The 22,623-nt window shown below is 35.8% G+C and overlaps 1 protein-coding gene across 2 annotated transcripts in view; it reads left to right on the top strand.

Annotated features, from left to right (window-relative positions):
* The window catches only part of Impbeta11 (importin beta11), an 88,425-nt gene that overhangs the window by 19,540 nt on the left and 46,262 nt on the right, over positions 1-22,623 (top strand). For both annotated transcript variants that reach the window (XM_081733588.1, XM_081733587.1), the window contains exons 5-11: positions 278-509; positions 7,817-7,982; positions 8,643-8,906; positions 9,508-9,663; positions 15,032-15,072; positions 17,206-17,388; positions 20,060-20,392. In XM_081733588.1, the coding sequence (XP_081589714.1) occupies positions 278-509; positions 7,817-7,982; positions 8,643-8,906; positions 9,508-9,663; positions 15,032-15,072; positions 17,206-17,388; positions 20,060-20,392 (1,375 nt within the window). The remainder of the gene's footprint in view (positions 1-277; positions 510-7,816; positions 7,983-8,642; positions 8,907-9,507; positions 9,664-15,031; positions 15,073-17,205; positions 17,389-20,059; positions 20,393-22,623) is intronic.

Raw genomic sequence — 22,623 nt, 5'->3', positions numbered from 1 at the left:
ACCTAGTACAATGTTAATAGATTTGAAACTGTTTGTTTTAAAATAAGAAGATAGCCGATGCTTTCTGTTCATCACATATTTTTCATTGTACATGTAAGTTCTGAGAGGATGAAAAAAAAAGTGTATACATTTATAATATCGTAAAAAAAAAAAAAAAAAAAGTACAAGACAGATCACAGTCAACAATGTTTGCTCTCTTGTATGTATGTAAAATCATAGTTATTAAATAGAAATTCATAATATTTCTCTTACTCTTTGACTTTGTATACACTTTTAGATATGATTGTCCAAGGGAGTGGCCAGAGCTAATACCTACACTTCTAAATGCAGTGAAAAGTGATCATAATATAACCCAACACCGAGCGCTGTTAACACTTCATCATGTCATCAAATCGTTGTCATCGAAACGCTTGGCAGGTGATAGGAAGCTTTTTCAAGAACTTACGGATAACATTTTTCGTTTTGCATTAGATTTATGGAATCACCATGTGCAGAACTTCCTAGAACAGGTATGTAATATTTTCGTATAATCTAATTTACTTATGGAAGGTACTATTTGGTAGTTTTCATAATATAATTTGAGTATTGCTCATTTTAGCTTTGAAACTACGTATAACTTAAGTAAAAATAAAATCTGGCCGAACAAAACACTTAGTATTATTAATCTCTTCCTCATTTGCGACAACATATCATTCTCTTTATCAGACACATTGCCAAAACTGTAATAATAAGTGTTTGTTTTGGTAGTTTTCATAATACCTTTCTTAATTGACATTGTTTGCTTTGTAATGATGGTTACATCTAGTAGAGTACAGTAGTAGAGCTCGGTAGTAGAGTACACACATCTGGTGCTCTCAAAATCTAAGGTACTATCTTAAACCTGCTAGTTGAGTTTTCATAATCAAACCCTTTTTATTTTCTCTCTTTCGCACTGTTTCATTAAATACCATTGAAAATGAAATGAAATCTTTCAGTTTAACGTCCCACGATTATACCCTTTAGGCTAGGGGAGACGATGATTAAGGCAAGTAAATGATGGAAGAATTGGTGGAATGAGAAAGTGGGAAGAAACGGGAGTATCCGGAGAAAACTCCCAATCACGATATTGTCCACCACATACTTAGCCGGGGGTCGAACCAGGGGCCCCCGCTCTAGAGGTAAGCGCTTAACCACTAAGCCACCGTGCCCCCTTAAATACCATTGAATTTATCATTGCCTTCCTTTAGATACAACGAAAAGTTTCGGAACATTAAATTAAATATTTTGTTTGATATTACTACACGAACAAAATTATGCTCGTGTCTTATATTTAGGGTCATGCTTATTTCTTAGCTCTATTCACTGGACAGCAATGGTCTACTTGGATTGGATTCCCGTGTAAGTATATCGTGTGAGATTCGGATACTTTAAACAATGGGACCATATCTCATATCATCTCGCTACTGTGAAGAAACATCAAACTAATTAATGGATTCATTATAAGATTGCTCATGTATAGAACATATAGACGTGAGTATGGCCCGAAGTTCACCATATGGTGGTGAATAAATACCTTAAAAATATTTTCGTTAAGTCTGCCTTCCATTTCGATCTTTATTAATGCGAGTGGAGATAAGCATTTATCATAGCTGAAATATTGAAACACGATGGTTTATCTAGTTCTATTGTTAACTTTCATGTTGAAGCAAAGTTAGCCTATCATCGTGAAGGACTTTTGCAAAATGATGCAGCCTGTGTGCGTTGAATTGTAACCATTCCTGCAGCTTGCCTCGCTATCGAGGCCAGATATACGACCGATGTACAGCACGTCCTCGCTTTATACGCATGGTTGGTAGTTCCTACCAACGAGTCCCTTCTCGGACACATTTGTGTGGCCTTCTCTTTCATTGCTACACGTTTGTACTATTCCACCATATCTGCCAAGGTTCGAGCTTCGATTATCATCACACATTAAACAGCACCCAGATACGTAGAAATATATTCAAGAACTCGGAGCGTTGTTAGTACAGTGCCACAATTTTAATGTTATTTTATGCAGACAGTTCCAAGAGTGAGAATTCTGTTGGCCGTGTCTTAGTCACGGACAAGGACAGCTAAGAATTTAGTTTGCATCGCCTGTGTACAGTGTTCAGTTCTGAACTAACAGCATTTAAGCATGCCCTCGACCATGCGCTTCAACTTTTACCACGTCGTATGCTTATAGACACTGATTTGCAAAGCGTTGTTATAAACTTACGGATGTCTTTTAGTAAAAACCTCGTGCAAAATATTCTTGTGAGATGCCATCAGCTGCAGCAACAGGTCTGTGTCGTCGTTTCTGCTGGCTGCCGGAACATGTCAGCATTCATTGAAACAGCAGCCAAAAACACGGCATTGGCAGATATACTCGGGTCTCTGAAGTTATTTTCTCCAGCGAATGCGCTTTCATTGGCAAGTGGATTGGAACCAAACCAAGTAAATCATATTTCAGACAATTGGCAGATGTCACTACTGGTCGTCAAGATGAAGTGATCTTTGAACGTTTTCTTATTGAGCACTCTGATCTCACATATAGTACGTGACATCAACCGTCCGTATTGTGGAGACTGTATTGTTCTCAGGAGTATTCGGCAGATTCTCTAGAATGTCCGGAATACTCAGACCTTAAGAGAACGTTTAGGACTACTTAACAATATTAGTCACGTTTGTTAGATAACTCTGTTTCTAGTGGCCGTTTCCTCACCTTTGTTCAAGTGCACTGGCCCAAATCCCGGGGGGATGAGGGGGATATGTGTTCTCCAATCTTGGAACTGGGGGGACTGTCCCCCGAATAATTCGATTTGGAATGTGCTTTTTGGGGGAAAATGTGATCGCCACAAAGGAAAGTGAGATGAAATTGATGTTCCCCCAGAATAAGTCTCAAATCTGACCGCCTCCCAATGTTGAAGGCAACTCTGCTTCCTGATCAGGAGCGGATAGGGATCATTAGAGGGGCGCGGGCACTTTTTCTCACAAGGGCCACCAGCATCTCAATGTCACAAATCAAGGTGCAGGGGGCGCGGTGGCTCAGTGGTAGAGCGTTCACCTCTGGTGCTTGGGGTCCCGGGTTCGATCCCAGCCCCCGCCAAGTGAACTTTGTGGTGGACAAACACCGTGCTCGTGGGTTTTCTCGGGGTTCTCCCGTTTTCCTCCCACTTTCTTCATTCCACCATTTCACTCATCTCTCATCTTCACCGTCTCCTTTAGCCTAAACGGCATAACCGTGGGACGTAAAACTTAAAGATTTTGTTTTCATTTTACAAATCAAGGTGCACAGTTTTCTTTCTACAGTAAGCCAATAGTATTAACAATTAAAATCCTATATTCTTACATCAGTATATTATTCTGAATTGTTCAAAGTATTACATGAAGTTCAAGGAGTACGGATACTATATTACAAAATTAATAGATGTTTTAGTGTATTGGTTTTGGATGCTACTGTATCACTTTTTCATTAGAAATATTTTTTAATAAATCGTTTTCAATAGACATCAACATAAATGTTCCCAAATGTTCCTGAGACATGGTACTCCTTAACCTATTTTTAATGTATTTCAGTTTGGAAAACTTCTTTCACATGTTACTTGAGTTACAGACAAAGTCAATAGAATTTTTATGCTAGTAGCAAACCTGGATAAGTATTACTGCACAAATTTCAACTCTGCAAAATTAAAAAGTAACACATTGAACAATTTTCACAACACGTTTTGCACTCGCTTTCTTTGTGAAGAAATGTATTTTCTCCAATTCTGAATCACTTGCGCCATCAGCAGTCATTTTTTTCTGGGCTGTACTCGTCACCAAAACTGACTTTCAAGGATTCCTACTTCCTTGAAAAGTCCAGGAGAAGACATTTATAGAATCCTCGAAAACTCCTTTACTGAATATTTTAAGAAGATGTATAAGTTTATCGAAAGCAGTGTCTGGAAGTTCTATTACTTAGTTGAAGTGTCTAGGGTCCAAACAATCCATAAGTATATTGCTTCTTGGATCTTGAAGAAATACTCGAAATTATCGTTTCCAATTTTGTGTTGAATGTTTCGATGCTGTACTTGTTCGCTGGATCAGAAGCAGATTCATCTTTGTTTACGTTCATAGGGAAAAATCCTTTTCTACCTCCGAAGGCGAATTGTCAAATGGTCAGGTCTTCGAAGCCTAAGTCTTGGGTCTAAAGTCTTCAGATTTGTTATTGGCCCATTCTGCACTGCATTTTTAACGGATTTAAAATGAGTTCTCTGGTCTTTCAGTTGGGACAGAGTAGTCTTCACCATCCGAAACGACTATAATACACCAGCACTCTGTATTAGGAGATAGTTTGACAAAGGGGTCGTAATTTGAAATATTCTCAGGAACACTTGTGCTGTCAGAATTGTTTTGAACTTGAAAGGATCTTTTAGATATCCTTTCGCTTTACACCTAGCTTCTAATTCGATATTTTCTGTAGAAGCAATTTTCTTCATTGTTATGCTCAATTCTATGTATAAAGCATTCTCTGGGTTCGAAAAATGACCAAACTTTTTCTGAAAAACAGTGTGTTTGGTCCACCATCTTGTTTCCACAATAAGAAGCCTTTGCTGACATTTGATCTTCCAAATGTCCATTCGCAGATAAAACACGTATAAATATCGTACAGTCATTTATCAGAAAAAAATGACAAAGAATCAATGCAATGTTTTTTGTCAGATCACATATGACAAGATTAAGTATATGAGCGTAACACCACACGGGTAACTGATCATACGTAGGTGTTTTGAAAAGTCCGAATATTGTCCTTCCGTTTTACTTGCGTCAGCGGTTGAATTTCTGATACACTTCTTAATATCAAGGTTCAACTTCTGCAAGAATTTCCAGTAGTAAACCGCAAAGATACTAACCTGTGGCAGATATGCATTTTACAATGGCAACAATTCTTTCTTTAACAACAGTTTACAACATACCGTAAAACGACAGAGCACTAGCTAAAACTATTATATCTTAATAGTGTCTAATAGAACAGAAAGCTTCCAGCTTGAGAGACTTCTTTTGAAATATCTTCTCTGATAAGTGTACTGATAACATCCAAAACATAATTCACCGTTTTGTTTAAAAGTTATGTGAATACTACCTTGCTTACTTCCTCGTACATGACTTAGTTTGCTTTTCTCGATTATCTTTTTAAAATTACTTTTAAGCGAAAGGTCAAATTTGCTTAACAAAAGAATATTATCCAAAAAGTTTCCATGATCTATAGCTGTCTTCCAGTCTATAGGTTGCTACGTTTCCTTTTCCTCTGTAAGCGAGCCCTCTTTTACCAATGAGTTTCAGCATTTTAAGAACTCGTTACATTACCTGTCTGTTTTTCTCAACCTCAATCTGTTCATGAGGAAGTAGTTTCTTAACACTATATTCTCGTTTGTTAGATATGTAGGCATCCACACTGGTCTGATGTATTTTGGAAGACTCGTGCTCTCACTGTTAAATGTGTTGCGTTTACGCTGTTAATGTTATGTTTGTCACGTACAGAAACTTTAAGAAACGTGTTTGTTCGATATGCAGAGCAAGCTGTTCACAGGCTGCAAAAAACGCAGACGCATTTTGAGCTGGACATATGACAACTAAGCCCTGTTGATGCCATCTACTCGTTTATAAGCAAACACAGGATTAAAGGGTATACTATATTTTGATTGATGAGGATGGAACTCAAAAACTTGAGAATATCATTCTCTCGTGGACGTATGAAATAATGCATTGCTTTATTCTCTGCTGAATAATGCTTTTCAAAGTTTTACTGACTTCCGAATCGGCATCACTTGAACGGAAGCTTTTCTGTTCATTTCCTTCTTTGAGAGTAACAATCGTAGCTAATGTTGGAAGTGCACTAATTTTAAAACTCATGGAAGTGGAACCTTGTTCATTTTCCGCTCTGACAGTGATATTCGTAGCTGATGTGGTGGGAGCGTTAATTTCAGCATTCATGAAACTAGAATTTTCCACTGTGACAGTAGCATTCATAGCAAATGAGGGATCGCAAACTTCAATACTGTGTTCAGTCTGTTGACAGTCAGTCGTTGATAATCTTGAAGGTTTTGAGGCACTAAATAGGTATGTGATCCTTTTGCAAGCGTCAGTATCAGCTTCTAATATCCTTGCCTTCTTTCCACGAGGTCGCATCGATATTCACGACTTAAAGCTAGGTCCATTCAGTCTCAAAGTTTCCTTTATATATATTGCATCTTGGGGAGCTTCGTTGAGGGGGCGCACCGGGCGCCGTCCGGTAACCCGGTGGCTCTATCCGCCCCTGTCCCTGATCCTCCATAGGATTATTTTTAAATTTCACAAATATTTTGAGCATCGCTTAACAATAATAATAATAATAATAACAAAAAAAGGAAACGGGTCTTACTTGTCTCTCTCAATGTTGAGGACAGATTTACGCCGCTATTCAAGTGATTGAAATACTGAGCGTTTTCTAAGTCTTCTATGGTGTTTTTAGCCTTTACTTGCTTTCTTTTATTGTTAATATTACTTTTCAGTTATTTTCTTATTATTATTTTTCTAATTGTTATTTATTTTAGCTTTAGTTTTATTTTTATATTTTGATATTTATTTTTTGTTATGTTCGAACTTCTTTCTGACTTTTCTATTTTTTTTTTTTTTTCGTTTTTAGAAGTCTTGCTTTAGCTACTTATTTTTATGTTAGAAACCTTTTTGTACAGTATTTTTTAAAATTTATTTTCATCATTTCATTGATTTTTTGTTGACAGGATAATTAGGTTGACGCTGATACCACTTTTAAATCCACAGTAATTATTCAATGAATTCTGTCGATTAGTACTTAGCCATATCGGAGAAATAACCTTTGAAGAATGAATCTTTTTTATCTTTCAGTGTAATTCTTTCTGAATTTAATTCATGTACATACATCAATATATGCATTTGTCTGTACTAACTCATGTGAAAGAGAGCAAGTATTGTGACCTGTATGGTGCGTCTTGCGGTATTATTCTTATACAATATTCCACCAACCTCGCTGTTCGTTTACTCATGTAGTCTCTGAATTACTTCTTCAACTTCTTAATTCATGCTTTGGGGCCGCGGTGGCTCAGTGGTAAACCGTTCACCTGTGGTGCACGGGGTCCTTGATTCGATCTCAACTCGCGTCAAGTGAACTTGATGGTGAACAAATACCGGGTGCATGGGTTTTCTCCGGGTTGTCCCGTTTCCTCCCACTTTCTTCATTCCGCCATTTCCTTCATTTCTCATCACCGTCTCCTTTAGCCTAGCCGACATAATCGTGGGACGTAAAACTGATAGATTTCATTTCATTAATTCATTTTTTCTTTTTTGCGTTCGGGAGAAAGGATAACTTTAGTACTTAGGTCGAAGTTTTACTAGATTTGTATGCCTTATTCCTCCTCTTAGAATCGATAATTGTACACTAATCATTTGATTGAATCTATCATCTTCCCATTGTGAAACAACAGTATGTCCATATCCATTAATATCGTACTAAATAAACATTTTGTGAAAATGCAATGGAAATTTCGATACAATTAACAGTACACCTAAGATGTTACTGTTTGTTGTAATTTATGATGTCCCATTGCTTATCTACTAAATTTCGACAGTAAACACAACACACAGGTAACAATATTTACTCTCATTTGTACATAATTCACATTTTTATGTAAATTAGCTGGAAAAAGTACAAAGTACTGGTGTTGAGGAAGAAATTTATTGCCATAATAACGTTATCATCACTGTTAATTTTTTGGTAAAGTTATAATTTGCAAAGCTGTATATAAATGTTTATTTCTAGGCTCATCAAAACGATGAAATGCTCACTGCTCTGGAAAAAGCCCTGTTATCCCTTAAAGTGTTGCGGAAACTAGTGGTTTATGGTTTTAAGAAACCTCATGAATCAGAAGACGCTGTCAATTTTATAAGGCTCATCTTTGATAGGGCGCGGACTATGTTAGAATGTAGTAAGTTTTAATTACATTTATTTCCTCATGAATGTATGTGAATGTAAATTTACTTTGTTTTCTAACCAGTACATCAAGAAAAATAAATATTTCATCAAACGAAAGCATGTATAAGGAGTGACTGTTATAATCTGATGATTTTGTCTTTACACGTAAGTGCAAATTTCATAAATATATTTGTGACAATGTGTAAAGTCAAAGTAAATATAATTTTCTAAAATACGGATACAGCAAAGATAGGAAACATACAGACAGAGGTTATATATAGTGTATCATATCATACAATGTCACTGTTCATGCAATGTTTTTGGGACTTTTCTACCTCTTCAGTTTTGAATTGAAAGCAAAAACTGAGACAGTACCTTCAATTAATACCCAGGAGCCGAATGCATTCTTGTTTTAATTGAAATTGCATTGGTTCATGTGACCCACAAGAAGCCATGAGAAAATAATGAAAGTTTTTCCAAATTATAATTTAAAATGTAAAAAGATAAAAAAAAGTTTTTAAAGTCCTGTTTATTGATCTGCGTTTTTATTCTTTGCTACTTTCGTTCTTCGTCTGTTGTTGTTTTTGAAACGTTAATGGCATGATAAATTGAAACTTATTCTGTTCTTTTATATATCTAATATTTATAAATGCTTTTTTTCTTTTTTCTCCAGGAAAATCCATGTACGATACATCTACTATACGAAAAGTCTGTGAGAAGTTTATTATTCACTTGACAAAAGTGCTTGTGGACGTGTTGGAATTTCACCCGTTTTCGTATTTACAGTTTATTCAAACGACCTTAGAATTTACTGTTCACTACGTTTTTATCAATGAGGACAAAAGTGTTATCTTTGTAAGATTCGTTATTCAGTGCCTGAACCTTATCAAAGGAATTCTGCTGTGTGCGGAGTACAAAGTGTCCAAAGCTATTCACGGTAAGAGGAAGAGAAAATTTGGAAAACTCGGTAAAGTTATACGTTAGTGTCTTATAGATATTTCTGTTGAACATAAAGATGATTCCAGAGAAACTTCTGTTGGTACATATTTGTGCATACAAGATTGATTTAGTTTTCCATCTTCTTAACGGCGTTAACTGAAAACGTTCATACAATGCAACTTCAGTCACCTTTCTGTACTAATCTTAAAGATGGAATAACGTTTGTTCTAGAAACATTTGAATTTCACTATTCCCCAAGAGCGTCATATGTAAAATTTCAGATATTCTTTCTAATGAATTAATTTTCCATTTCATTCCCCCCTCCCCCCCGATTGTTAAAGAAAGGAAAAAAGATAAAATTTGATTGCTTTTGTCTAACTAACATATCATTTCTAATGGTAGCTATAGGATACATATTTAATAATATTAGTAATGTATTAAATGGTATGTAATGCATCAAAGGTTTAATGTATGCGTAATATATATATATTAAATTATCTACGGCGTCAGTTCGTAGTGATTAAACCATATTAACTGCTGATACGCGACAGTGTTATTCTATTTACAATAAAACAATTGTGATGTGATTTTTATTTCAGAGACGAAAAACCCTGAAACCCTGCAAGCGCATGAGATCAAAATGAAGTTCTTTGATCAGTCAACTCTAACGGGAATGTGCCGAAAATTAGTCAATGACTATTTTCTCCTAACCGCAAGTGATCTTAAGTTGTGGGATGATAATCCTGAAAATTTTGGTAAGTCTTCTGAAGAGTTGATAGATTATGTACCCTGTGTGAACTTTTATTGTTTAGAAACTGGTAATAGTTTTGCTTGGTAACAGCGATCGTAAGTTCATCTTTAATATTCACAGTATTAAATTGATTGTAGAAACGAATTATATATATATATATATATATATATATATATATATATATATATATATATATATATATATAAATGAATATAATTAAAATTGATTTTTAACGGTGTAATAGATAAAGTGTATTAGTATATTACAATAATGAAACGGGTAGTATAGTGGGATTATAGTTATAGTGTATTGTCTGTTACATGGAGTCCATTATCCAAATGATTTATGACATTTTATTCAGATGTGATAGGTAGTAGAATAGAAGAGATTGAATAAAAGTAATAAGAAGAATGTATAATGCAATTAATTAATATTTAGGATAAAAGAAGCAATTATATATAAGTTAAATGCATAAACAATAAATTAAATTACAAATGCACTAATATATTAAAATTAACTAAATATTACGTTATAATTTGTTATAAAAAACATTATTTTTTAATTTACACAAACTTATACTCAAATTATTTTTATTTTTAAATGTTTTATCTATTCTCTCACCTTCCATATACCAAATATTTACACTAAAAATATTATTTTAATTGTTTATTTTATATTAATAAAAAAACTTTATACACTATTAAATAATAATTTACTTATTATATAGTATATATATATATATATATATATATATATATATATATAATATGAGCGTAGTAGCAATTCTTATGTGGTAATGAACTTACTGTATATCTGGCAGAAAAGCTTACGGAGGAACCACTTTAATCAAAGTGATTCACAGAATACTATGTTTTATATGGGAGGAAGAGCAAATTCGTAAGGAATGAAAAAAATGTAATAGTTCCTATATTTAAGCGAAATGACAAAACAGACTGCATTAACTGTTGAGGAGTGTCACTAGTACCAAGATGCTACAAGATCTTGTCAAACATTCTTACAGTTACCTCTGTACGTAGATTAAGCGATTAGATATCATCCGTGTGACTTGAGATATTAACCCATATAAGCCAGTATTAAGCCTTATATTGTATATCAAACAGATACTAGAGAAAAAGTAAGAATATGATGGTCAGCTTATCAACTATCAACAGAATAGATAAAACATTTAAAAATAAAAATAATTTGAGCATAGTCTTTTTAAAGTCCTATAATTCTATTGAGGTGGCCACAAAGTCCCCTTACCCGTTCAGAACCGGTTTGTTCGTCTCGTGGAGGAGCACGGAATCAAGGAGACAGGTTTTCAGCATGATGGGGCACCTGCCCATTGTGCCCTCACCGTACGCGAATATCTTACGGAGGTCTTTTCTTTGCGTTGGATTGGTCGTGGTAGTCCCGATCTGCCCGCACCACTTGCGTGGCCAGCACGAAGTCCAGAGCTCACCACCTGTGATAATGCGCTATGGGGCTTCATAAAGTGCATCATTGTACAAAACCGTTACTATACCATTGTCGAATTGGTAGAAGCTGTGAAACAAGCTTTCAGTCAAGCTACACATGCAGTGCTTCGCAAAATATCGCACAGAACCTGGCGGCGTATTATCCTTTGTCATGAGAATGACGGTCGACAGACTGATCCTTTGGATTCTTTAATGTTTCTTATATCAATAAAAATTCTTGAAAAGCATTGTTCTTCATGTCATTCAGTTCTTTCCGTGCAGTTATTTACGTACGTTTAGTGGTTTATGTTTTCAGGGATAACGGGATTTTGTAGTCACACTATATGTGATATCTTGGCAGAATTAGGGATTCCGAAGAGTGGTAAAGGCATAACAATAAAATAAGCAAGAAGGTGCGAATAAGAAGAAAGTTCCTTGATTCTTCCGGAATGTATAATGGTCTGAAACAGGAGAGCATGCATTTCGCTTTAGAATATTCGATTAGGCTTTTTTTGCTTGTTTGTTTGTTTGTTTAACGTCCTCTTACACGGTATTTGTCCATAAATCCACTTAACGAAAACTGGGATCGAACTAGGAATCCCATGCACCAGAGGTGAGTGCTGTACTACTGAGCCACAGTTATACCTCTTGTATTCGTGGACGATGGAAAATCGGTAGAAGATTTAGAATCAATGCAAGAAGGTGCAGATATCTTTTTAAGTGTAAAGAAATTGATCTTAAATTATACGAAGTGCATAGTGACAAGCCAGAACCTGTGGATGGAAGTTCGTTAGCAGTACTAATAATATATGGACAATAAATAAAATATTGAAAACACTTTCGCATAGTAGTAACAAATAAAAACGAAGTCAACGAGGGAATAATAAATAATAAGGAAAAGTACATGATTACGTACTTCGTATGAAAACGTTTTAATACCGCGACTAATACCGAAAAGCATCATTTTGCGTGCTGTATTATATGTGAAAGATGTCTCTAACACGCAGAGAAGAATAGAAGCCTTCGAAAATATTGTTGAGAGAACATCACGAAAAGTACAAACAGATAAATGTAGAAAATGACATAATACTGAATAACCTTTACAATAGCTACAGGACACATTATCATACAAGTAATGTAGTCCAGACGTCAAAGATAAACAGGGCATGTTTTTCGCGTGAGTAATACGCGTGGGGTGAATAGATTTCTTATCTAAAATCCTAGAAAAAAAACATAGAATATATCCAGAAGGCGTTAGAATAATAAAAAGCAAAACTTAGATTTTAGGTAATAATCTAGACTGAATTGACTCGGCTCCAGGGCCGTGCCGTAGAAAATCAGCGCCCGGGGCGAGAGTATACGACGGCGCCCCCATACATATATTCCAAGCAATTTTTCCTATCCTTTTTCCTTTTTTCTCCCGAATTTTTTCGCCCCCTTACTTCGGCGCCCGGGGCCGTCGCCCCGCTCGCCCTCCCCCCACGGCGGGCGCGGTGGCTCAGTGGTAGAGCGTTCACCTCCGGTGCTTGGGGTCCCTGGTTCGATCCCAGCTCGCGCCGTGTGGACTTTGTGGTGGACAAACACCGTGCACGTGGGTTTTCTCGGGGTTCTCCCGTTTCCTCCCACTTTCTTCATTCCACCATTTCATTCATTTCTCATCATCACCGTCTCTAGCCTAACTTCATTTCCCTCCCCCCACGGCACGGCTCTGCTCGGTTCAGTATAGTATACAGTATGGCGAGGCTTTCTTTCTGCAGCATTGAATCTCCGGCTCCAAGGAAATATTTACAAAATGGTAGTGAAAGCTGCCATATTGTACGGACCGGAATGTTAGACGACGAAGAAGAGAGAGAAACAGAAGTTACATGCTACTATGGATGTGTAGAATGACGCGGAAGGATAGAATTAAGAATGAAGTGATCCGATTAACAGTAAAGGTGAGATCAATGGTAGTAAAATTGCAAGAAAGTAGACTTCATTGGTCTGGGCATATAAGGAGAAGATGTTCGCGGAATACGTAGCTCACTGAATGAATGTGGGAAACGAGCGCGAGACCAACCAAAGAAAAAGTGGATAAATTGTATGAAGAACGATATGGTACAGTGTGGTGTCACATGGATATGACACAAGATAGCAGCGGGTGGAGGACAGCGATACGAAATGCCAATCCCAGCTAACTGGAAACAAGGTTTAGAAGAGGAGGAATCTCTTATACACGTTCCTCTTCGTATTTATTTTTGTTGATCAGCTTGCTTCCAAAAATACCCAAGGGGACACTGAGGTTTTTAGACCTTGCTTCTTGAGGATAATCAAAGGAATCATAAACCTCACAATATAGCTCTTAAAAAAAGAGAAAAAAGTATTTAGTTAACGTCGCCCACTTGCGACGTGAGAAAGAGGATGATAAATACAAATAAATGGTGATAGAAGAATTAGTAGAATGACGATAGAGGGAGGAAACGGGAGAACTCCGAAAAAATTAATACCAGGTTATCATAAAATAAGTATCGCTGTTCATAGAACTTTGAAGACGTAACCACTCGTCAGAATGCTACCAAACTTGGTAGGAATGTATTTGGGAACATGCAGAAGCGATTGATGTAGAAAACAAAGTTAGCTCCAATTTTCACCACTAGAGGTAATTATGGCACTGTACAACGCCAAGTGCAGCGTGGAAGAAAAACGACACTGGTGATGCTAAATGATAAGAAAAGCTGTAATTGCCTCTCAGGTTGCTTACTCACGCCTGCATGTATTTCAGTTATACGAGTTTGAGAGCCACTATGTGCCAGAAGTGAATTCATGATGATCCAATGTTTGCTTTTTTCTTTCCACATTCTGTCTTGCGATCCAGGGGTCCCGGGTTCGATTTCCGGTGAAGACACACGTGAGTTGGATTCCATGTTAACCTGTAGTTTGCGTCCTTAGAACGACATCATCATTTCATACGGTACTAGTCACCATAGATTTTTCTTGCCCAGGACCCTCACGTCAAAGACCTGCCTTTGGGCAGAACCTCACATCACCATCATCGCCTATAGCACATCACTACACCACGGGAATATTAATAGGAGTACAAATAAATGCCACGTGTCACACGGAGGCATAATTACGGCCTTTTTACATTGAATAGCAATAATATCATTTGTCTTCCATACAACAGTTACCATACTTAACACTAAACAGAAACACAATATTCTCTGGAGGCGAGATTTGACACTGATTTTATCGTGGAACTTTAGGGGGAGCTTGCAGTTTATGAGGAGAGGAAGAACTAACATTTAACTTCGTTTTTGTAAGATATCCAAGAATTTTAAAGGAGTGTTTCAGCTCAGTAACCCCCTTCTCCCTTAAATCTGCCACTGACAACGGGGTGGTATGAATAGCATTGGTAATCAATGCCACGATACCCACAGGAGATGTAATTACAGTCTTTCTTATCATTTAGCATCACCAGTGTCATTTTTCTTCCACGCTGCATTTACTTGGTGTTGGTGTTTCACAATTACCTCTAGTGGTGAAAATTGGAACTAATTTTATTTTCTACATCAACAGCTACTGCATGCTCCCAAATATACTCCTACCAGGTTTGGTTGCGTTCTGTCAAGTGGTTACGTCTCCAGAGTTCTCTGAACAGCGATACTTATTTTGTGATAACCCGGTACAATGTTGTCCCTCATCAACACACATCACCGGGAAGCGTATTAATGATCTGTCGTATCAGAGGTAAGCATTATACTACTAAATATAAGTACTCTTGTTATACATGTAAGGACGTAATGACAGGTCTTACACTGGGATGCATGTATGCGCCAGCAGATACCAAATTTAGACAAGTCATTGTGTACAAATATGTGTGTAGGTGTTTAAGGTGGAGCATATACTATAGTTAATAATTTTATTCTTATATTTCAGCTACTGATGAGGGTGGGGAATCCTGGAAATATAGTCTTCGGGTAAGTAATAATTATGTTTAATTGTAGCATTCTAATGAATCATTGCCATCTGAATGTTCTTTCAATAGTTGGATTGGACACTTTTTTGATTGGAAGGTTTAATTTGTTGTTCAAGTCATGACACATGTCATTTCCAGAAATAGAAAAAAAAAAGAAAAAAAATGAAATTTTAACAACAGAAGTAAGGTGAAGATATAATAAATCCTCCTCGCTACCACTTAGCTATGGTTATCATGTTGATACTTAAAGTGAAAGAAAATGTTATTGCATATTTATTCAATAGACAACTTCTGCAAAGGAAGCAAAGAAAGAATAAAGCGGGGAGTTCCAGTTTCTGCACTGCAACTGAATGCTCTTCCCGATGCTTTACATTGTTTAGTCGACTAATGTCAGTGCTACGTAACTATGGAGTCAGATCACGAGAGACTTGCTAGTGCAAGGGCGTCGCTGTGTGAATATAAATAATTACAAAATAGCGTAATTACCATGCATAATAAGTAGCACTTGTGCATTTTCGCCCAGACTCACTGTATGTAAGTTTGCGTTATATGTAAAGAAATTATTAAACAGAAGTGTTTGTGTTATTTGTAGAAATACAAAATTTCGTAAGCAAGAATAGTGCAGAGTTAATGTTTGAGCTAAAACTTAATGGATCTTATGCAGAATCGTTTTGACGTATGATTAGTGTCATACTAAAGGCCTGACTACTGTAGGAAATATGTGAGTCGATCTCTTTAGTATGGCACTAATCATGCGTCAGAACGACTCTGCGCAAGGCCCAATATGTTTTTGGAAAATTCTTCAGTCTAGCAAAGCAAAACAATACTTGATTAAATTATTAGGCAGTAATTATTCTATCCATAGCTGAAAACTTACCAAATTATTTTAAATTCTGCATGAGTTCTCGCGCTTAAATGGCTAGTTTTGATTTTGATTTGATTTTTAGGTTAACGTGGCATCTCAACTACACAAGCCCTCACCGGAAATCAAACTCGGGTCTCCCACACCAAAGACGCGTACGCTAACTGCTTAACACAAAGGAACTCGTTAAATGGTTAGCGTATGAAACATCTTGAGCGCTGGAGACCTGGCTTCGATTTTGGATTTGGTTCTTACTTTAAGCTGTAGGTCCACATTTCACATGCCTAGGTGCTCAAAGAGGTGTTAAATTCAAAACCAACCAGATTTCTCACAGTTTTTTTTTTTTTTTTTTTTTAATCGATTAAAAATAAACTGAGCTTAGGTTTGAGAGGTGACTATTCAGATGCAGCATAGAAGTTTAATAATCGCGGGACGAAACAAATCTGGGTTTCAGGTGTTTGATCTGTAATTTAAAAAGTGTAATCGATACAGTAGTGTTTTGGAATGGTTAATGCGTAATCAGTTACTTAAAGGAGTAGAGAATACCTTATTTCACTCTTTGTTTTTCAATAATTTAGGTTTTGAAAACTCTCGTTTAACCTGTTTCTTCTCTGACCATCATTAGTGATCGAAATTTTTATCGACAATTTAGTACATGTAGCGTGTAGCGAACGAAACTATTTTGCAACCAAAGTTCATTAGAACTTCTTTGATGTTTGTAACAAGGCGTCTTCTAAAGTGTAATTGTAATGTTATTCAGTATGCTACATGTAAACAATATTGTAGACTTCTAAATTGCTCAGGTTTGGGTCCTGTAATCAGCATTTCTGAAGGCAAGACAGGGTGTAGCTCAGTGGTAGAGCATTTACTTCTGGTGCTTAGGGTCCCTAGTTCGACCCCAGCTCGCGCCAGAAACACATATGCGTGGGTTTTCTCGGGGTTTTCCCGTTTCCTCCTATTTTATTCATTCCACCATTGCATTCATGTCTCATTATCGCCGTCTCCTTTAGCCTAGGTCGGCATAAACATGGGACGTAAAACTTAGAAAATTTCGAGACGAGACAGTATGATGGAAAGATTCTGCTTTGTACGGAATGAGGCGAGATGGTAGTGTCTGCACTGCCAACTACACTTGATTCAAGTCCCAACGTAGTTCAGAGCCCACGTAAAGTTCATAACGGCGGTATTGTGTTAGGACGTAGAAAAGAATAAATCTATTTAAAATTCGTACATGATGGATTTTACATAAAAACTGATCATACTTTTTTTTAGCCTTGCACGGAATCCTTGTTCCTGACGTTATTCCATGAGTTTAGGCACACGTTATCACCTATTCTCCTGCAGATGATTCAAGAACATCACAACCTAGTTCCACCTTCGGATCTGAATGCAATTTTACGAAAAGACGCTGTTTATAATGCTGTTGGTTTGGCTGCCTTTGACTTGTATGACGAGGTATGTTCATAAGTTGTGTTTATCTAAATATTATTAAATTAAAATTCTTGTATATGGAATTATGAATTTCCGTATGCTTAGTTTTCATATTAATGATCAAAGGGTATATAATTATACGCTAATAGTTTGACGAGTTTTGAATTTCTGTAATTGAAAAAAAAAGTAGTGAATTTATTACAATTTTCGTTTTGTTGATACTACTAAACATATAAAGAGCTTATTGTATATGATTTAAGTCTGTGCTTGTGCTTGAAGAAGAATGCCGGAGTGTAGCATTCAAAATATTGAATATAACAATTGATAGGGATACAAGTAGATGAGTATGGTAATTCGTTATACAGAATGTTTCAAAACAGCGCCAACGGCATTTGGGAGGTGATTCCTAACACCAAGATAAGACAAAAAGTATAGACCAATTTGGGTGCAGAAGTATTTCCTTTCGGAGTTACATGCTACCGAAAACATGAAAAAATGAAATTTAAAAGTTCATAGCTCCAAAACTATGGGACCTACCATTGTTGAGTCAAAACTTCACTTAGGAACTAATATGTTTGCTATCCAGAATTACATGTTTCAGACTCCTAAGGTACCCACGCAACAATTTTTACAGAGGTAGTTTGGCTACGAGCATATAGTTTAAAGTATTCACCAACTATCTCTATAAAAATTGTTGCGGAAATACTGCAGGATTCTGAAACATAGATATTTGGATAGAGCACATACTAGTTCCTAAATAAAGTCTTGACCCGACTATGGTCGGCTCCATAATATTAAAGCTATGGATCTTTAAAGTTCATTTTTTCATGTTTTCGGCAGCCTATAACTCCGGAAAGAAGCATTTATGCACCAAGGTTGATCTATACTTTTCGTCTTATCTTGGTGTCAAGAATTACCTCCCAAACTTTGTTGATGTTGTTTTGAAACACCCTGTATAATAGTGTTCCATATGCTCCATATGTAACTACAATTTATTACCTTTTACTAATCGTTATTAGCTAGGGATTATTTTGAAGAAAGAAAAAAGTAAATTTAAGAAAATGAAAGTTATTCTTTACAATACAAATAATAACTGCAAGGAAAGTCTTTATGAGGAAAAAAGCCATAATTTCTGTTTGATATCTTTCTTTAATTTAAAGAAGTTTGAATATGAAATGTGTATCAAGATACGTAAAAGCATTTCATTTTATTTTATTTTTACTTTGAACCGCTTCGGGTTATATTTTTGCTTGGTTCTATCAATTTTCAACCATCTATTTGTGGAGTAAACACTTTAAAAGTACTTCTCATAATATAAAAAATTACTCATTTTTATATCTTCTGAAAGCATAATTTATTTCCGCATGGCCTAATGAATAGCGCACTTTCTTTCAATCTATGAAATATATATAAAAATTCAACTTTAACTTAAAAAAAATCGAACAATGTGTTGCATGAATCGTGATTGCACTGCCGAAATAAAATAAATAAATAAATATTTTAAAAAAAACAGTTGAATTTTCAAAATCGAGTAAATTCATTATTTAAGAAAAAAAAACTTTCATTTACCGATTTCAAATGAGGATTCTTAACATTATTTTTCGTCTATTACATCATATTATATTTCTAATCACATATTTATTATACTAGTACATATGTTGAGAGTTAAAAAAAAAAGAAACCATGAAGGAAACACTTATAGACATTTTCAATAGAAGAAAGCTAAGATATATAAACAAGTTATAATATACACTTTTAGAATTACTCCTTCCGTGGCAGTGGCTAGCGCGTGCATTTTTGGTGCACGACATTCCGTGTTCGATTCCCAGTGGGGGAGCCTTAAAATTGGAACACATTACGGTAGTTCAGTTTCCACCTTAAACTACGTCCACATCTCATATAGTGATTTCTGGAAAGGGTGATAAACTCCAATATACTGTATACTGTAAAGTATGGTAGAGACGGTATACTGGTTATTTCTTTTTCCTCGCCTTTTTATTACAAAGAGTTCTATACGAGTTCTATTTACACTATGGTACAAATAAATATTTTCCTCTAAGTAATAGTCCTTCCTCTATGGGGTTGGACCTTCTGCACGTAGCAGCGCGAAGTTGGGATAGTGTCTCCTGCCCAGTGCAGCGCAGGGACGACAGGAACCGGTAGGAGGTAATGCGGAGATATGATAGGAACCTCTTGCCCAGAGTAACGTTAGAGATAAGGGAGTCTCTCCTGCCCAGAGCAGCGTTAAGAGAAAGGTAGGAATGATCAGCTGGAACTGATGTCTTCTGTTCGTAGAGGTGCTTTTTTAATTTTTTAGCCGATTTTGGGGGCGGGGCCTGTAGAGGGGTTGTAGGGGTTCTTCGTTGCTCTCCGTGTCCTCCTTCGTACTTCTTTGTAGGTGGCTTCTGTCGACTGCTTGATGATCCTCAGAGAAGTGCATGCTGTTGTTTACAAATATGAGTAGATACGCATACAAACATTATTTTTCGTAAATTTAACACTTCTTGTTTGTTACAGATTAAACATATATGCATTTCTGTACGTATAATACAGAAACAAAATGATATAACTTCATATCTTGTTCCATAGAAGATGACATTGTTCAAAACTCCGTAAATAAAGATTAACAAGTTGCAGAATTAGTGTACACATTATGCTTATGGAAAAAGAAAATAATCAAATGTTTTTCTTTCAGGTAAATTTTGACCAGTGGTTTTCAACAACGTTAATAGAAGAATTGAAAGTGAAGGACCCGAACTACCGAATAATTCGGCGAAGAGTGATTTGGCTAATTGGCCAGTGGACTGGAGTGAAACTTTCACCCGAGTTGAGACCAGCTCTCTACTCTGTAATATTAAGTCTTCTTCAAAATGATGAAGATATGGTTGTAAGACTGACTGCATCAAATACGCTAAAGTTAGCTATTGACGACTTTGAGTTTAACACAGATCAGTTTGTTAGCTTCCTTGAACCCGCTTTTACATTGTTATTCTCTTTGTTAAAGGAGGCCCATGAATGTGATACCAAGGTAGGTCAATGGAATTTAAAACTGAGAAAAAAATCATTGAATGTCTTTCAGTGTTTACCTCTTTTACATGTTGTTTCAAATTTTTTTTCTTTTTTTTTTTTAAATACAAAGTTCAATTTGTATCACAAATTGTAAATTTTGTATCCCATTTTCTGTAGTACAGAGTAATTATAGAATAATTATAGAGAGTCCCTTTGGTCAGCATGTGTTTTGAGTTAGGTTCGTGGCATCTCGTAAGGTGACATCTTGCAAATACTGCATGTTAGTTTTCACAAGGGCCATAAGTGGGCATCCCGTACATCGGCCGTACATCGTAGTCGGTATATCAGTATTTCAAATGAAAAGCGAAAAGAAAAGAGAGAGAAAGACGAATGTATTTTTCTATATTTTCGGCGCTGAAGAATGTTACTGTTTCAATGATCTACTGTACGAACTTCTGCGTTTTAGTAACCACATCCAAGCCTCATTCATGCTACAGCATGTATCGGCTAGGTCCAATATAGTTTGAACTTGTTTTCTCTGCTGCCAACGCACCTTTTCTTAAGGGACTTTTTTTATTATTACGTATTCAGAAACAAGGATAGGATGACCCGAAACATGAGAAGGTCTGAAAGATGACCTACTAGCAACAAACCGACAAAGGGAACGAAAAACAGAGTGGAAAACAGTTTTGTAACCCAAAGTGAGGGCATGTTTTTCTTGCAGCAACTAACCCTTCGTACAAAAGTTTCTTTATTTTAGCTTCCGTGGTAATAATGAAAGATGCAAAGATGCATCGCAATTTGCGATAAATTTTTGAATTTGTATCGCATTTCCATGTTTCTGTATCGTAATCTGCAATGCGATACCGCTTTAAAAAATGCTGAAATAAATATATAATATATGTAAAACTACATGAGAAAATGAAATATTGCTATAATCATAACAAAAATTCAGTACTAACCGAAATATGCAAATAACAATGCGTACGCAAATGTTTCAGCGACAAGTTTTTACCATTTTTAGTGCATATCCCTTAAAAAGGTGTACGCTGTTTGAAGAATTGCACTTTTTGATTAATTCCGTTCACTATAGAAATAATGTATAAGGCTCTTGAAGTATTGCTAGTAAATTTTCTTGTAACTCTTCTTATTACCTTTAACCGAACTCGAAGCGAGTGAACATATTACTCTGTAGAAATAATTATTAATGATTATTTAAACATTGCTTTTAAGTTTCCTAGTTTTTTAACCCATATTCTCCTCATGGATAAATAGCATGTTCAGAGGATAGCATGTTCAAGAATGTAATTTTTTCAAGCATCAAAATTTGTAAGGGATACGAATTGAAGGTAGCGAGAACATGTCGCTGAAGTCTTTGTATTCTGATTGCTATTTGGATGCTTAGGTGAATACTCAGTTTTTGTTACGATTATTACTATGCATCCTATTGCTTCTTTATACATTTTCTCGGTTTATTAAATTTAAAATTATGTGGTTGGAACAAAGAAACCCAAAAGCGACTATGAGAAACAGTTAGTAGGAATTAGTTGAAGTACCATCAAAACCCAAAATAAGAAACGTAAGCTTTTTATTAGCTCTTCGTCACAGAGGTAGGGAAAAAAAAAAAGAAAAGTTTTAGTTTCCAGTTTTCTTGCTTTTTCTCCTCTCCCTCTAAGAACGCATCAGTAAAAGTGTTTACAGCATACTTTTTCTCTAGTTACGTTTTATGATAGCATTTAACTAATTTCTGATAATAATTTAGTTTCGAAAGTGTTGGTCAGCCCTGCTCACAAATAACATGTTTAAAAAATGAATGTAAAATTAGAGAAATGAACTGAGAAGAATATTCTGTACAGAATAAAATGTAATAATAATAATAATAATAATCTAATATTAAAAAGCTAGGTTTATATGTTTGTCTCCAGAGAAAAGTTTGTATGTTTGTCTCCAGTCCTTTCGACAATGAGATCTCGAAAACCACAAGTGCCGTTTTCGCTGGTCGATTCCAAATTTTGTGTAGATTGTCCAGTTCTAATTGAATATTTAAAAAACGTGACCGTTATTTCTTTATTGCATTTTTAGGGGTACACTGGAAGTGTTAAAATTTTAAAAAAGTAATGCATCATATCCTATGAGTTATACATTTCAACACAACATAATTGTATACTGGGGTTGCATCTCTCTCAGGCGTTTGCGTCATGGCCAAATTATAATAAAAAACGAAGGATAACCATTTCTTTAGGCTAAGAT

The sequence above is a fragment of the Thermobia domestica genome, chromosome 12, assembly GCF_964235325.1.
Source record: "Thermobia domestica chromosome 12, izTheDome1.hap1.1, whole genome shotgun sequence".
Classification (NCBI taxonomy): domain Eukaryota; kingdom Metazoa; phylum Arthropoda; class Insecta; order Zygentoma; family Lepismatidae; genus Thermobia; species Thermobia domestica.
Note: the sequence above shows the minus strand (reverse complement) of the source record. Positions and strands in the feature narration are given on the sequence as shown.